At 47.8% G+C, this 16,121-nt stretch overlaps 1 protein-coding gene across 3 annotated transcripts; it reads left to right on the top strand.

Annotated features, from left to right (window-relative positions):
• Positions 1-1,501: 1,501 nt before the first annotated feature.
• On the top strand, positions 1,502-12,572 carry PEX5 (peroxisomal biogenesis factor 5). Of its 3 annotated transcripts, none has more exons than XM_074161170.1 (15): positions 1,546-1,695; positions 2,176-2,211; positions 2,406-2,538; positions 3,228-3,362; positions 4,482-4,587; positions 5,771-5,861; positions 6,195-6,311; positions 6,810-6,902; positions 7,067-7,186; positions 7,749-7,883; positions 10,007-10,077; positions 10,247-10,462; positions 10,603-10,768; positions 10,948-11,105; positions 11,473-12,572. In XM_074161170.1, exons 1-15 carry the CDS (start codon positions 1,546-1,548, stop codon positions 11,672-11,674), a joined length of 1,929 nt encoding a protein of 642 aa, XP_074017271.1. In that variant the 3' UTR covers positions 11,675-12,572. The 3 variants fall into 3 exon arrangements, with proteins under 3 accessions (XP_074017343.1, XP_074017271.1, XP_074017192.1); XM_074161091.1 differs by having other exon boundaries at positions 7,740-7,883; XM_074161242.1 differs by lacking the exon at positions 6,195-6,311 and having other exon boundaries at positions 1,502-1,695; positions 7,740-7,883.
• The last annotated feature ends 3,549 nt before the right edge of the window (positions 12,573-16,121 follow it).

Raw genomic sequence — 16,121 nt, 5'->3', positions numbered from 1 at the left:
AGGCTAAACAGACCCAGGTCTCTCGGCCTTTCTTCATAAGAGAGGTGCTCCGTTCCCCTTGATTATCCTTGAGCCCTAGTCTCAAGTGTGCTTTCAAAGGGAACCTTCCAGTAATCCCCACTTGCTGGACGTAGGTTTTTACTGCAGAACAGTCTCAGTGAGCAAACTAGATTCCTATAGGGTGGCGCAAAGCTCGTAGGGGTGCCGTACACAGGAGCACACCTCCTGCCTTTCAGCCGCTAATTGGCGTGCAGCCCACGGGGCCAGGGAAGACATAATCCCAAGCAAAGCTCCCCGAACATGTTTGGTGGGGATGTTGGATTTCCAGCCCCGACTCTCGTCACTTTAAAGATGTGTTGCCGTTGAGCCACGCTACGTGCTAGCGCGGAACTGGCTGTACATGTCATAATGCGTTTCAAAGCTGTGCGGAGAGCAGTCGAGCAGGCTTTAACCACCAAAGAACAGTGCCTAAACCAGCACCAGACGTCAGGTTTGGGGATAGATGAACTGCATCTGGGAAATCTGGAGAGGACCCTGCAGAGGAGCACATTCCTTTATGAAGAGGGGAGTATGGGACTTGAGTCTGAAAACAATTTATTTCTAGCAGGCGGTACGCATCATCCAAACCCCTCTTTCTGCTTTTCCCAGTCTTTTAGCGTCCATGCGTGAATGAGCTCTGATTTTCCAGGTGGTTTGCTTTTCCTTTGGAATCACACCTGGAAACTGACGGCAACGGCAAAGGAGTTGACATTTCCATGGCTTATCTGAAGCCATCGCATACTTTCCAACTAAACGGAAAGTCCTTCTAACCTGTTACTGGGACTCTGGCCCTTTAAGGCGCGCTGGTGCGGCGCTCGCGGGGTGCCTGGCCCTTTAAGGGATGGCCCCGCCCTACTCCCCCCCCCCGCCCCGTGAGTCCCGCGAGCCCCGGCAGTCCCAGGTACGGTGCCGGGCGGGGGGGAACCCCACCGGTCCCGGTCCTACTCTCCCTCCGCCCGCTCGGGCGGGGAGTGCCGGGGCGGGGGTCCCGCCGCCCGGGCGGCTGGCGGTGAGGGGCGGGCGGGGGCGCGGAGCTCGCTGGGGAGGCCGCGGCCTTGCCGTCCTGGCGAGCGGGTGTCCTCTCTCCCGGGCCGGCCCGGCGGCGGGTGGGGGCTGGGGCAGGGCGGAGGGAGCCTGGGGGCTGGGGGGGACGTCCCGTTCCCCGGGGCGAGCGGCGGAGGTTCTTCCTGGCCATGGCAGCTGTGCTCAGCCGCGCTGGGAGCCGGCGGGGGAGCTGGCGCCGTGGCGGCATTGCCTCCGAGCCCGGCCCCCGCCCCTGTGGACTCCGGTCCGGGGTCGGGGCCTCCCCGGCCGGCCTCCCCCCGCAGGCTCCCGGGCCCGCAGGGGAGGGTGGGGCTGGTGGGTGACAGCTGGGTCGGGGCACGGCGCCGGACGCCCCCGGCAGCCGGTCGCTCCGCCTGGCGTTCACCCGCTGTCTGTGCCGCCCCGCGGCCAGGTGCAGGCCCGGTGGGGTTCGGCGCCGACCCTCCCTCCCTGCCGGGCGCCATGGCCATGAGGGAGCTGGTGGAACCGGAGTGCGGGGGCTCCAACCCCCTCATGAAGCTGGCCGGCCACTTCACTCAGGACAAAGCCTTGCGGCAGGAGGGACTTCAGGGCCCGCTGGCCTGGCCCCCCGGGGCTCCCGGAGCTGCAGCTGTGAGTGTTGCCAGTCGCTGGGCTGGGGCTGGATGTGGGGCCTGCCGGGGATAGGGGTGTGCTGGCCGAAAGGGGAGCAGAGGGTGAGCAGTACGGGGGGGCTGTTGGCGCAGGTGGGTGCGGGGTTGCTTTTATTTCTGGGGGAAGAGGCCGCGGGGTCACCCAGTTTGTCCTGTGGGGTGAGGGTCTGTTTGTGGAAGCTGCGCGTATGGGCACTCAGAGGATGTTGGTGGCTGTGGTGAGCTGTATGCCTTGCTGTCACAGGCCCTAACCCAGAAAGTGGTGGGAGGGGGGATTGGACAGTATCGCTCAAGGTACTCTTGCTCCTTTAGCTTCCACATAAGCAGGCAGCTAATGCAAGAAAATGCTGACAGCCTGAGCTTGAGGAAGATGTAAACTAGTCAGGTCACAGGGTGTGTGTATAGAGGGGTATGGGGTCAAAGCTGTTGGGATAATTGGGGTAATACCTGTTCCCTGTAGGCATCCAAACCGCTGGGGGTGGCCACCGAAGATGAGGTAAGAACAGGTTGATGCATCTCCTTACTGATTTTCTCATCAATACTGTTTGCTGTTTTTCCCCTCACCTGGTATTAATCAGGTAAGTCCATTAATAATGGGCTTCTGACAAGCGCATTTTTTTCTCTTATGCTTCATGGCTCTACCTGTTCATCTTCTATGCTATGTTTGTAATCCATCTCTGTCTTTGGCAGCTGGTTGGAGAGTTCCTGCAAGAGCAGAATGCCCCTTTACTGTCCCGTGCACCCCAGACCTTTAAGATGGATGACTTATTGGCTGAGATGCAAGAGATCGAACAGTCAAGCTTCCGACAGGCCCCTCAGCGAGGTGAGGGGAGCTAGAGTAGGCAGAGAGCTGGAAAAGATTTTGCTGTTACAGTTAAGCTCCAGGCAGGGTGGTTCCTATTTATTCAGCACTTGTGAGGTTGTTCCTGGAGTATTGTTTCCAGATTTGGGCTTCCTGGTACACTGACATACCGGAACAAGTCCAGTGGAGATCAATAAGGTGTTCAGGGACTGGAATACATGGTGTAAGAGGAAAGGCTGAGGGAGCTGGGTTTGTTCAGCCTGGGAAAGAGGAGCCTAAGAGGCAGGGCAGGTGGAGTGTCTAGTTGCTGTCTTCAGCAGTCACAGCGATACACAACAAAAGGACAAGGGGCAATAGACACAACTTGCAGAAAGGGGAACTGACTGGATGTAAGGAGACATTCCTTCCCCTGGGGGGCAATTCAGTACTGGATCGGGTGCCTAGGGAGGCTGGGGAATTGCCAGCCTTGGACAAGTTCAGAAGTTACCTGATGAATGCCCTGAGCAACCTAATCTCTAGCTTTAGTGTTAACCTGCTGTGAGAACACTAGCAACCTCCAGAGATTCCTTCCAAGTAGAATCTTTCTGTGATTTTATTCTAACAAAGAGAAAGGGAAAGATCAGAGATGATGAGAGCTAACTTGGAATGCTTAAATGATACCTTTGAGTCCTCCAATCCTCACTTCTGGTTTTTTTTTTCACTTTTTGTAGCTCCAGGTGTGGCAGCCCTGGCACTGTCTGAAAACTGGACCCAGGAATTCTTGGCTGCAGCAGATAGCACTGGTGATGCCTCTTCAGATTACAATGAGGCTGACTGGTCACAGGAATTCATTGCTGAAGTGACAGGTGAAGGGTCCCTTTTGGAATTACTGCCAAGATGTTGCCCAGTCATGTGCCTGTGGAGAGTTACTGAATGTGAAATGGGAGTAATGCTTTGGGCCCAGCAGGCAGTGTTTACTGTAGCAGCTTTAACGGGGGGGTGGGCGGACAGGGGCAGGGAAGCTGCTTTGTGATGGTTTAGCCAAATTGCTCACAATGTGATGTAGAAGTCTTTATTCAGGTGTAAGGGTTATTTAGTTTAGGTTACTTGGAGAACTCAGGAGAATTGGGCTCTTTGAACTGCTTTTATAAAAATTATTATGATTCAGCTGATGCAGATTCTGGAGATGGTCTGGTGCTGCTGCTTGCTTACATATTCTCTAATTCCCTCTCTTAAGGTTAAATTTCCTTTTGGTACAAAGCCAAGTATTGTTTAGTGCTTTGGCCAAATAGTTTTTGTCAGTTTCATGGAGGTAGAGGGATGTTGCACCTTGGAAATGTGCAAAGTGAATATTTCTGACCCAAAGGTTAAGTTTTCCATTTTCAAGCAAGCCAGTAGTTTATCTGAAAAGCCATCCTGCTTTGTGTGTAGAGCTGGGGCTGGAATAGGGTCCTGTTACCATCCATGACCTAATCTGAAAATTTGAGTAATACTTAAATAGGTGCTATTCTCTTCTCCAGGAGTGGCCACTGTAGAGAGCCAACTGGTCCCGTTCTTTGACCTCCAGTCTTTATACTTCTGGAAATATAAATCAGCATTTACAAAGGTCTTTGAGAAGGTCCTGATGAAAACCTAGTGCCTTGTAGGCTATGCTTTTGACAGAGACTTGTAATGCGTTGCTAATTTTCTTGACCTACATAGTATCCCACATGGAGCAGATGGATAAGCTGTGAAATTACAGTAGAAAATCATAAGATATTGGCACTGCAGTGGCATCTGTATTAATACACGGTCTGAGCACAAGATTTTTAGATCAGAATAAACAAACTTGGAAGAAACAAATGTAAACGGTCTTTCTTTGAAGAAGTCTTCTTTGTATGTTAGCAAACCGCATGTAAAATGGAGAGAGAAAAATCTGATGTTAATTTGAGTGGTGGTCTGCCTATCTTACTCTTCCCCCCATTTTTCCTGATGTCCTGTTGCAGATCCACTATCTGTGTCTCCTGCCAAGTGGGCAGAAGAATACCTAGAGCAGTCAGAGGAGAAACTGTGGCTTGGGGAATCAGAAGACCAGTCTTTGGCGGATAAATGGTGAGTCTCTCTTCTCAAGACTAGTTATTGCTGTTAGGTATTTGGGTGGGTGAAGTTTGGATAGGTGATAGAAGTCTGCTATGACCTGAATGCTTTTGAGTCATTTAATCTAGATTGATGTTCTCGTGCCTTTGGTTTCAGAGAAGGGAGGAAACAATGACTGGAGACTGAAGTTTTTAAGAAATCCTAGCTTTTCTAGCTCCAGGAAGATACTGTGATCATGATTAAGGCTAACTTAATCTCATGCCTAATGCAAAGCTCCTTAAAGTGAGTTCAGGAACTCCTAATCAAGCAGAACTTTTTTCCACAACAGATGCTTTTTTTAGATTTAGAGATCTCAAGTACTAGACTTTACTAGTTGTAAACTTTTATCGTTTTATTCTCCCTGACAAACCACATCCAGGCTTTCCTCTGTGTATTTCTAGACTCAGCATTCCAGACATTGTTTTCATGTGTTTTCCTGTGGTAGATTAAAGAACAGTCTACTACTACGCATCTTCTCTGTATGGGTACCTGTTGACTACAGTCAAGTTTTTCAATTAAAGAAGCAAACCACAAGCAAGCAATTTGGGCTTCTTAGATCTTTCCCCAAAAGAGATTTTGCATATTTGGATTCTCCTTCCTCCTGGCTCTTGCCTTTTCTGATACGTTTTTGCAAATATGGACATTCCTGAGTTATTGCCATCAGTTCCAAAGACATCACCAAGACTGAATGTAGTGGTGACATGTGGAACTGGTCCTATCCTGCTGTAAGCCAGACAACATACTGAGTTGTGTGCTTGCCATGAGCCTTCAGTCCTCTGCGGAGTTGATGCTTTTCCAGGACACTGCTTCTCTTCCATGAGCACGACCTACTTTCTTTCTAGATACATGACCTTGTTTTTGGTAGTGCTAAAACTTGTGATGTCTGATAGCATGCGAGCTTGCCAAGGAATTCAGACTTTTCTGCAGAACTGTGCTGCTACTGTAATTGTTTAATTCTGCTGCTGTTTGTGTCAGTCATTTGCACAGTTAACCTAGTAGTAATTTTGAATTTTTACAGATAGATAAAGGTACTGAATCACTTAGGAAAACCCCAGAGTCTTTGAGGAGAGGTTGTATTGTGTTGACTCTTGTTAGTGAGAGGGTTCACTGTTGCCTGGTATCAGACTGTCTCTTTCCCTTCTACTGCCTCTGAATGCAGGTATGAGGAATATCAACCTGAGGATGACCTTAAGAAAACTGTTAGTGATTTCCTCTCTAAAGTGGATGATCCAAAACTCAAGAATTCTGAGGTAAGACATTCCCCGATTGGGGCTGACAGATATTTATTGTGAATAAGGGATGTGGGGAATTAAGAAGGGGAAAGACAGTAAAGGAATAAAGCCTCCTGCTGTCCCGTGTTTCTGTTTCTTCCCCAATTCCTGAAAGTTGAACCCTGTAATCCACTTCACCAGTCATGTGGTAGAGATGGATAATATCTGAAGTCCTGTCCTCACCACCTTTCCGGGCCTTTTGTGCTCACTTTGCAGAGAGAAGTTCTCTTAGTAAAGGAGGGGGGCACGGGCAGAGGGCTTGTTGGCAAAGTGTCTGCCCAGCTCCACCCTTGTTTCATTTCTCTGCCACAGTTCCTAAAGTTTGTCCGCCAGATCGGAGATGGGAGGGTATCGATCGAAGCTAATCAGGTGACCCACAGAGACCAAGATCAGGCAGAGCAATGGGCAGCTGAGTTTATACAGCAGCAGGTAGGAGCCCCAGCCCTATGTGCTCTGAAGGAGGAAAGCTTTTTGCCACAGTGCACAGTCTGGGAGCGAGGGAGAATGGCAAGTCCAACTCTCAGCAGTGCTCTACTAATGACTAGGCTGGGGGAGGCAAGGGAGGGACTGTTGGGCTCGTCTTAGAATTGTAGACTCATAGAATTGTCTAGGTTGGAAGGGACCTTTAAGATCATCTAGTCCAACCATCAACCTAACTGACAAAAACAAAAAACCACATATCTAAACCATGTCTTAGCAGAGTCTAGCCAAAAGCTGGGAAAGTATTTGAGCAGTGTGAGTTTTCTCATCTCCCATAGCAACTTGGGAGGAAAGGGATATCCAAATGAACTCTTTTCCAATTTACAGGCCATCAGTTCTTGCTGATGAGGAGGAGGGGTCATCACAGACCCTCCTGCTGTTTTGAGGCGTGCCCTGAGGTTGCCAAATTCTAAAAAGATAGGTGTGTTTCTGTTTCTAAACTCCCAGGGGGCATCCGATGCCTGGGTGGATCAATTTGCGCGATCTGGAAACATGTCAACTCTTGATACGGAATTTGAGCAGGCAAAGACTGCTGTGGAGGTAAAGATGATGGAGGAGGAGGGCTGGGGTACCAGCTGAGAGCCTATGGTAGGATTACCTCTCTCCTTTGCATGCTGTGGGGAGGGCTAGAAACATTTAAGAGAGTATCTGTAGAGCTCAGTTTATGGTTGAGGTACTCTAGTCACGTTCTGTTCTCCCTTCAGTCAGATGTGGACTTCTGGGACAAACTCCAGGCAGAATGGGAGGAGATGGCCAAGAGAGATGCAGAGGCTCACCCTTGGCTCTCTGATTATGAAGACCTCAGCTCCTCATCATATGACAAGGTAACAGAGAACAGGGTCTCTCAGCCCTAGTACTGTGATGGACTGCCTTGAGGAGGCTGTCAGTACGTCTGCCTTGCAGATGAGCCCCACAGACCCTGAATGCTGGCTGGATTCCTTCTCACACCGATCTTTTGCTGTCACTTGCACCCTCATCCCAGATCAGCTAGCGGTTAAAGAAATACTATTTTCAGTTGCGCTTGTCTGCAAATGCTGTCTAGTTCTTGCCCAACACCAAATACCAGTTAATGCTGGAATTCTTTGCGATGAGTGCAAGTGTTGTCACCCCCAAGCTGCTAGGACTCACACCAGATGTTTGATGTCTGTTGTAACTTATTCCAGGTCTCATTTGGGGAAATTTTTCTGTACAGAGCAAGCAGGAAGAAGAGCCATTGTTCTCTGATCTGCTACAAACTAGCAGAGAGGTCCAGGTGCTGGCTGGTCTGCAGTTTGAGTGTTTCTGATACAGCAAGACTAGACTGTGCTCTACTGTAGAGAGTGTTTTTCTCCCTAAGCCTATCTCCTAGCGTTATCCTCTGTCTGTCTTCCCTGCTAGGGTTACCAGTTTGAGGAAGATAATCCCATGAGAGATCACCCGGATGCATTTGAAGAGGGGCGGAAGCGCTTGGAGGAAGGTGACCTCCCCAATGCTGTCTTGCTCTTTGAGGCTGCAGTGCAACAGAGGCCAGATCATATGGAGGTGAGTGAGAGCAGAGACAGTGGGCCTTGGCCAGGTGTCCTGCTGCTTGGATCCTTCCCTAGTGAGGTGTCAGTGTGCATGTAGAAAACTCACTTTGGTGTTAGGAGCTGTGCAGGCTGCATGAAAACGTTTTATTCTTCTGTGGCTCTGGATATGTAGCTGATGTATGTGAGTCCCAGGAGGGCTGTGGGCAAGGAGGCTTATGACTGAGGTCAGTTACAAAAACCACAAAGGCTTTGGCCTAGAGCTGTGTAAAATCTTTGGAGCACCTGAGACTGCATGGAGCTAAGACAAAGGAATTCTCATCTCTTAAGTTGCTTTGGTGGAAGTCTTTATTGACATTGCAAGTTTGGAGATGCTTGTGGCAGATACCTGCTTTCAGTATCTGTATTAAAGACTAATTCTGAGCAGCTCATTAGACTAGGGCTCCTGGTTAGGTCTTCCATCTAGATGCCTGGAGAAGATGTAACCCAAATGGATTGAGAGAGATGGCTTGGGTGTCTTCACTTAAAGCTGTAAGCCAGAGAATGATTTTTATACTGAAGACAACTTTCCAGCTCCTAAGTCATTGAACACTTACTTTCATAAAGCACTTCAGCTCCTGCAGGATAGATTAAGGAATGGAATAGTCTACACACCTTTCTCCAGAGGTAGAGGATGTGGATATTCTCAGGAGGAAGAATGCAAATACACCTGTGTTGTCCGTTTCTGGAGTGCCTGCCTCAAGGACCCAGAGATGGTGAATTCTCAGTGTGTCTGATTCAAGCCCTGCTAATTGTATATGATTGGAAATACCTAATTTGCTAATCCTGAGGCTTAGATGAGAGTGACCTCTCGGTACAGAGGTTCTTGGTTTCTGGGAATACAGGCATCTAACTTTCTAGGATACTGGGAGTAGATGAAAAGTGAGCAGAGGTTTTGAAGATCTACTTTAGCTTTAAAGTGGTCCAAAGGTGTTGCCTAATATTCCTTTAGAATTGGCGCTCTCTTCTCACAGGCAGTGTGGACTGCAGGCTGAGCATAATGGAGAGGTAGTTGAAACTTTAGGGGAAGAAATCTTGGGCCAGTTCTGGCTGTTGAAAACATTCTGAATTCTTCTGCTGTGACTCTGCAGAAAGTACAGGAGAAGTCACGACTTCACAAATGGTACAGTGATGAAATAGACTGGAACAAGTTGCTCTGGAGGAAATACCATGGTTGCTTTGATCCAAATCATTACTTTACCTTGAATCTCAGCTCTTCTGCGTGCAGAACACCATGCAGTTATCACTGGTCAGCTCTTCTTGAGTTGCAGGTAGCTTTATGGTGAAGCATGAGAGATTTGAGACAGTAGATCGCCTCTTGCCTTGTGGTGGCTTGTGCAGTGTGTCTGGTTCTTTGCTAACTATTTCCTTCAGACAGTGGATACTGCATTTTGTGACATACATTCAAAAAAGTGGGTACTACCTGCTGACAATCCTGCCAACTTTCTAGCCTATTTTAGAGCCAGGGGTGTGGTTATCAACATAAAGTGAAACAAGTACTTTGGATTTAGTGCCTTAATTAAATATTTTCTATGTCAGCAACCTGGAGGTGAAAGTGGTTTTCATGTACGGGTGTCATGAAGATTGAAGATTCAGTAAAATAACAGTGCTGCTATTTTCAGGTCTGACAGTCAGCTCCCCGAGATTATCACTTGCTAGTGGTCTACTGCACAAGTATATACATCTGCCTACCTTGGGGGTCTCCATTACTAGCACTGCTGCTGTGCCATTTTGTTCTTAGGAAATAAGAGATCTGCTTTTCCCTCCTTCCTCTGCAGTTTGACCACAGTTAGAAGTTAAAAGTGGAGATTCTGTCACTTAATAGTGTAAAACTGCCAACATTTGCTTTATGATAGATCTGCAGGTAAACATTCACTTCTTTTCACTGTAACACCGCCGGTTTTATTGTCTTGAAGGACTGTGTGCCATCAAGAGAAACTTGTATCTGTGGCTGATGTATATACTTGCATATATTTGGTCTCACTCTAAAATATGCGTGGGATAATACGGTGTATTTAGTCTCTGTGTCTGTAGTTTATTGGCTTATCTTTTTCTCTGGGTGTGAAGAAGTCTGAGTTTGTGCATCTTTGTCTTCTCCAGGCCTGGCAATATCTGGGAACCACCCAAGCAGAGAATGAACAGGAGCTTTTGGCCATCAGTGCCCTCAGACAGTGAGTGTTGCAGAAGAGCTGCTGAGCATGGCTCATTGTCTAGTGCATGGTGTCACAAGGACCATAAGGCTAGCGTGGTGTGCTCTGTCTTGATTGCGTTACCTCCTGTATATAGGTGACTCCCAGAGTGGTTTAATACTGTGTTCACTTTCCTTTCTTTGACCTGCAGGTGCTTGGAACTGCAACCTGGGAACCTCACGGCACTTATGGCTTTAGCAGTCAGCTTCACCAATGAGTCCTTGCAGAAGCAGGCGTGTGAGACTTTGCGGGACTGGCTACGCCATAAACCGGACTATGCTCACCTACTGGAGAAGGAACCAGAGGAGAGTGTCTCGGGGACAAACCTGGGACCTTCCAAGCGTGTCCTAGGTTCCCTGCTGTCTGAGTGAGTCAGGATTACAAATTTCAGCCTTCAGCTGAAAGGATTCTTGGAGGGTTGGGACTGGTCCAGGCAGGAGCAGAGGGAGCAACGCAAGGCCAGCTGTCTCCACAGTACACCAATATCCTTGTTCTGTGCTTTTCCAGCTCGCTCTTCGTGGAGGTGAAAGAGCTGTTCTTAGCAGCTGTGCGCAGCAACCCTTCGACTGTGGATCCTGATGTTCAGTGTGGCCTGGGTGTCCTTTTCAACCTTAGTGGCGAGTATGAGAAGGCTGTGGATTGCTTCAGCGCTGCACTCAGTGTGCGCCCCAATGTAAGAAAGGGTAGACTGTGGATGCTGGAGGTTTATGGGTGAAGGTTTGGGTGGAGCTGCTGCATGTATGAGAGGTTCATTTTTGGAGTGGAGGAATAAGACGGGCAGGTGGCAAAGGGAGGGTTGGCTTGGGGCTTAAAAAGATCCAGTTTTTCAGCCCTTTCTGCACCTTCTTCCAGGACCATCTTCTATGGAACAAGCTTGGTGCCACCCTGGCCAATGGGAATCGGAGTGAGGAAGCTGTGGCGGCATATCGTCGGGCACTGGAGCTCCAGCCAGGATACATCCGCTCTCGCTACAACTTGGGCATCAGTTGCATCAACTTAGGTGCCCACCGGTGAGCATAGGATGGGCAGATCTGCTGTGACCCATGAGTGTGCATGTGTTTGGGAGAGCGACTGCAATAGGTTACTAGGGCAGTGCCACGCTGCCTGCAGCCTTCTCTTGGCATAGGAGAGCAGAGTGAGTGTGTGGACTCTGCCCTTAGAACAAGGTGTCACGCAGATGCCGTTGGAGTAGGGGCCATCTGGACTTTCGTTTCTGTTAAGAGGGAAAAGGGGGATCTTCTGGTTCTGGAGCCGGGCAGGATCTGATGAAGAGGAGGAAACTGTTTTGGAGGGGAAGTCATTTAGAAGCAAATGGGGGAGGGAGTATGACATTTACCATCCTCTCCAGTAAGCATGTGTATGTTCTCATGTTGACAGTGAGGCTGTGGAGCACTTCTTAGAGGCTTTGCACATGCAGCAGAAGAGCCGAGGTCCGCGGGGCCAGCAAGGCGCTATGTCTGACAACATCTGGAGCACCCTCCGCATGGCCCTCTCCATGCTGGGGCAGAGTGACCTGTATGGGGCAGCTGATGCCCATGATCTTCCCACGCTGCTTCAGGCATTTGGCCTCCAGCAGTGACTCTGGGATGGGCTCCCCTGTGAGTGCAGGGTTGGCCCAGCCCAGCAGTGACCTTCCTTAGAGAGAAAATGTTCACTAGGGTTCACATGTATCTTCGCTCTGGTAGGGCAGATCATTGGCAACTGTTTTTTCAAGGACCTCCCACTGAAGTGTGCAATTTCTCTACTTGTCTGTTGTGGCCTGAGCATCTCTGAGCGGTTCACGGTATCACCTCCATGACTGACTGACACTCTGCTGGTAGGCGGATGATCAAAGTGGGGAAGACAGCAACCTCCAGCCCTCTTGCATTTGCAGGAATGCCCAGCTTGGCTGTGAGACCTTACGATAGCCATTCTGCAGGGACCTACCTACTGGACACGCGTCTCGAGCGCAGGTTGCTTTGGTGGGGTGGGATTGCCATTTGGTGAGAGGGTGACAAATTCTGGGTTCGAGCATGCTTCCCCCATGTATGTGCTTGCATGTGTGTATATGTGGGTTGCTAGGGAAAATTGGGGGCAGCAGTCCTCTTTTCTGGGTATTCATGGTACAGCCAGATGCTAGTTTCTTGGTGTCTCTTCATGAAGCTTTTTAAGAGCAGAGTATTGTACTGATGCTAGGGACACAGGTGGAGGCCCTTAGCCTGTCAGGGTAAGAGGAGATTCCAGAGTTCAGCCTTGAGGGAACGTGATAGGAATAAAGGTCTAAAATATAACTTCCCCTCCCAGAATATGGTGGGGAAAAGGGTCAAGTCTTAATTTTCACTTGATCATCTGTCATTGTTTTCCTTTGTGCAGAAGTTCCCCATCTTGTGTGTAACTGAATCTTGTTAATTATAAATATCTGTATATGATTCTATTGGGGAAAATGTTTTTTAATTGTAAAGTATTTTGTATAATAAAGGAGGAGAATTAAAATTGCCAAAATAACACCTTTCTCTGTGCCTCTGTTGGAGCTGCGTGCAGTGGGTAGTATACATCTCTGGGGGTACGAGCTTACTGGTTTTCAAAAGATAGATCAGTGTCTCGGTTTCTGTCTCCCCTTTTGCCCCAAGTTTTGTTTTATTGATAGCTCATATGCAAATGAAGCTTAAAGGACATCATTTTGCTGTAGCCTCAGGCTTCAGTTTTGTGAGCCAGCAGAAAAGAGCTTCCTCGTGCCAAAAGCTCTTTTTTTTGCCTTGCTTAGGTTTAGGGGTCAGTGAAGTGTATTTTTTTTTTTTTTTTTTTTGTTTTCTTGCCATCTGGGGTGAGGGAGGGAACCTGTGTTACCTTTTATCATCTCTTTGCAGAACCTGACTGCTGCAGTATGTCAAGACCGGGGGGGGGGGCTTAGGCAGGGAGTCTTTGACCTTCCACCAGGCACCTGGTGGGGGGGTGCAATGCCCCTCATTCCCCTTTAACCTACTTGGTGTGGTTTCGGTTTGTGTGGTTTTTTGTTTTTTTTTTTTTTTCCCCCACCTGGGCCACGTAACAATACAAAGGACTAGAACGTTATGTCAGCCCATTAATACCTGGGATGCAAAATGGTCCCAGGTAGTAAGTGAAGGGTGATGGACCAGAAGGTTATGGCAACTCCTTAGCACACCTGGCTCCCCTGACGCCTGTTGCCTGGAAACAATAAAGGTAATCAATCACTCCTGACAATAAATGGATTGTGGACCAAAGAAGGGGGGTGATACCAGAACTTCAAGATCTAGCAAGTTCTGGGCTTGCGCAACTGGTGGAAAGTACCAGAATATCCCATTGCCCGAGCTGGATTCGAGTGGAAAAGTACCTGATGAAAGTCAATTATCTCGGACCCTATACAATTCGAAGGAGACCCTTTCAGCTCTTCTGGATCACAGCGGGCTGTGACCACCCTCTCCCCTGAGCCAGGACGCTGCTGAGGCAGACACCTTGAGGATGAAAAGGCTGGGGTGAGTCAGCCCTCTCGAGTCTTAGTTATCACCCGCTGAGGAATGCCAATGTGTTGTATTTACTCCAAATGCGAGAAAAGTGAAATTTTACCTACAGAATAGCCTCTCTTTCATCCTTGTCTCTGTCCGTGTGTCTAACATACACGTTAGCTCTTACGAGTGTGGGTGTTCTTTTACTGGATCCAAATACTTTCTGTCCCTTTGTCTGTGTGTGGGTAAGGAGTCAAAAAGGGGCACTTGTCGGCTCATCGGAGTCTCCTGATGCGAAGGAATCTTTGTTAACGACTCGTGTGTGTGTTTGTTTCTTTGTGCTCTTACGCATGTGTATTGATTTGGGATACCTAATAGTGTGAATCTTGTAATTTTCAAATCTGTAATTAAGCCATTGTTCAATTATTTTGTTAAATCACCTTCTAAATCCTTAAATCGGTTAATGATTAAGTGCTGCTCCAAATCAACCTCTTGATCTGCCTCAAATCATTAATAAATTTTGAATTGCTGCTAAATCATAACCATGTCAAATATTCCCATCCACAACAAAATTGACGTGGTCGGCAGGATGATAAGAAAAATCACCCAATAATTACAAAAAAAAAAAATGGTATGCAAACAAATCCTACCTTTCCAGAAGTTTGGGCTTGTTAATAATTGGCAAAACTGGGAGGAGGTAGGGAAACATTTAACCAATGCTAGAGGTACAACTGAAGTTGGAAAGGAGAAAGGTGTAATGTGTAACACGTTGGGAGCGTGCCTAGAAGCTGCCTGTCAGGAAAGAGTAAAACTTACTCAAAAAATACAGGACTTACAGGATGAGGTTGAGGGGCACAGATCTACTGAACTGTTGTTACCAATTAAAACAGAACAACTGTGACAACAACTTAATGAATCGTGGCTAACACAAGAAAAAGTCGGTGAACACATTGAATTGGTGCTAATGCAATCTCCAACTCCCTCCAACATAGTTCAAATTAAAAAACTAGGGTCTCCTGAAGACTGGGATGGTAATATCTGGGGTGCTTCAAATAATAACGGCTCAGACAAAGATAATTCTTCCCATCTGCCTGAGCCTCCCCTGTTCCAGGTCAGACCAGAAGTATCATAACAGAAGTATCTACAGGACCTTGGGGTGGTAAAGGAGAAAAAAAACTACTCAACCAACTCCATTTGATTGAATTCAGGTATCCAATTTAGAAGGTCACTACAACCATAACCCTGGAGAAACTGAATACTATGGAGAGTGTCTCTAACCGGGGCAGACAGAACCTTGCTGGATGGCAAAGAAGCCAGTGGCTACTGGGGCCCTGGCATCTTTTTAAATGCTGGCCCCGACCCCCCAAAGGACTCCCACTCGCTAACCAGCAGAGTAGCGTGTTGGGCTGGTGGCATAGAGGTCTTAGAAAGGGGAGAACCACTATTAGTACTTATCAGATCTATAGATGAGCCCTCCAGAGCCTGTATTCAAGCCATGCATCAGTGCAACTCCACTGGTGCTCCTCTCTCAGCACCCGTTACTCCTATGCTTAAACCATTAATAAAAAGAGCCCTTGCTGATTAAACCTTTCCTTAATGCAAAAAGAGATGAAATCCATAGGAACTTAAATTATAATGAATTAATAAATTGAATGCAGGCCACTAAAGAAGGTGAAGGCAAAGAGGATGAAGAGGAAGATGAGTCAGGTCGCAGGGAGGTCCCCACCTGGGCAATGTTAATGCATGAAACAATGAATCATATGTGAGAAATGGGATGAAATTCCCAGTGAAACAGAAAATACAGGTTGCATTGCTAGGCAAATTTGGCAATCACATCAAAACAGCTCTCAAGAACCAAAATCCTCTGACCAGCAACCAAGGGGCCCGGAGTGGAGAAATGAGTTATGGAAATATTTGTAGTAATGTAATATTTGTAATAATAAATAATGATTTATTACATTGTCACTAGGAATCCCTAGAGCCACGATTCAGAGACAGCCTACGGATGGCACTCTGAGCCTAATTCAAGTATTCCAGAAATGCAACCATCCAAACACTCCAACTCCTCTATCGCTGGCCCCCAGGGAGAAAAATAACCCTTTCTCCCCTCATAGCAATGGGTTACAAAGTGCAAAACCAAAAAACTAATAGTGCCTGGACGGCGATTGGGCCTGCCTGTCCGGCAAGTAGAAGCTTATCAATGGCTAATTGAGAATGGCCCTTCCGTTTTAATTCCAGTTGGTCCTCAAAAACAATTGACAAAATTTTTAATTGATACTGGAGCACTAATTTCAATTCTTACACAGTAGGACGCCGACAAGGTGGGCTTATGACTTGGGCGGCAAAAGGTTAAAATTACTGGGGTTATGGGAACTCGTGCTGTGTGCCAAACCACAAAAGCTAATTTATGGCTCCCTGGCAAAAAGCGCGTGGCATCTATTCACTCTGCAGTTAAAGATCACTACGAAAATATCCTAGGTTTTGAGGCTTTGAGTGGACGGACTTGGCGTCTGCCGGACGGTAGTTTATGGTCTTTTGGTTCGAATGCCAATCCTAACCCTAATAAAAATCAACAAACTGCCA

Source organism: Numenius arquata, chromosome 1 (assembly GCF_964106895.1).
Source record: "Numenius arquata chromosome 1, bNumArq3.hap1.1, whole genome shotgun sequence".
Lineage (NCBI taxonomy): Eukaryota > Metazoa > Chordata > Aves > Charadriiformes > Scolopacidae > Numenius > Numenius arquata.
The sequence above is the reverse complement of the archived record's forward strand: the minus strand, read 5'-3'. Positions and strand labels throughout refer to the sequence as shown.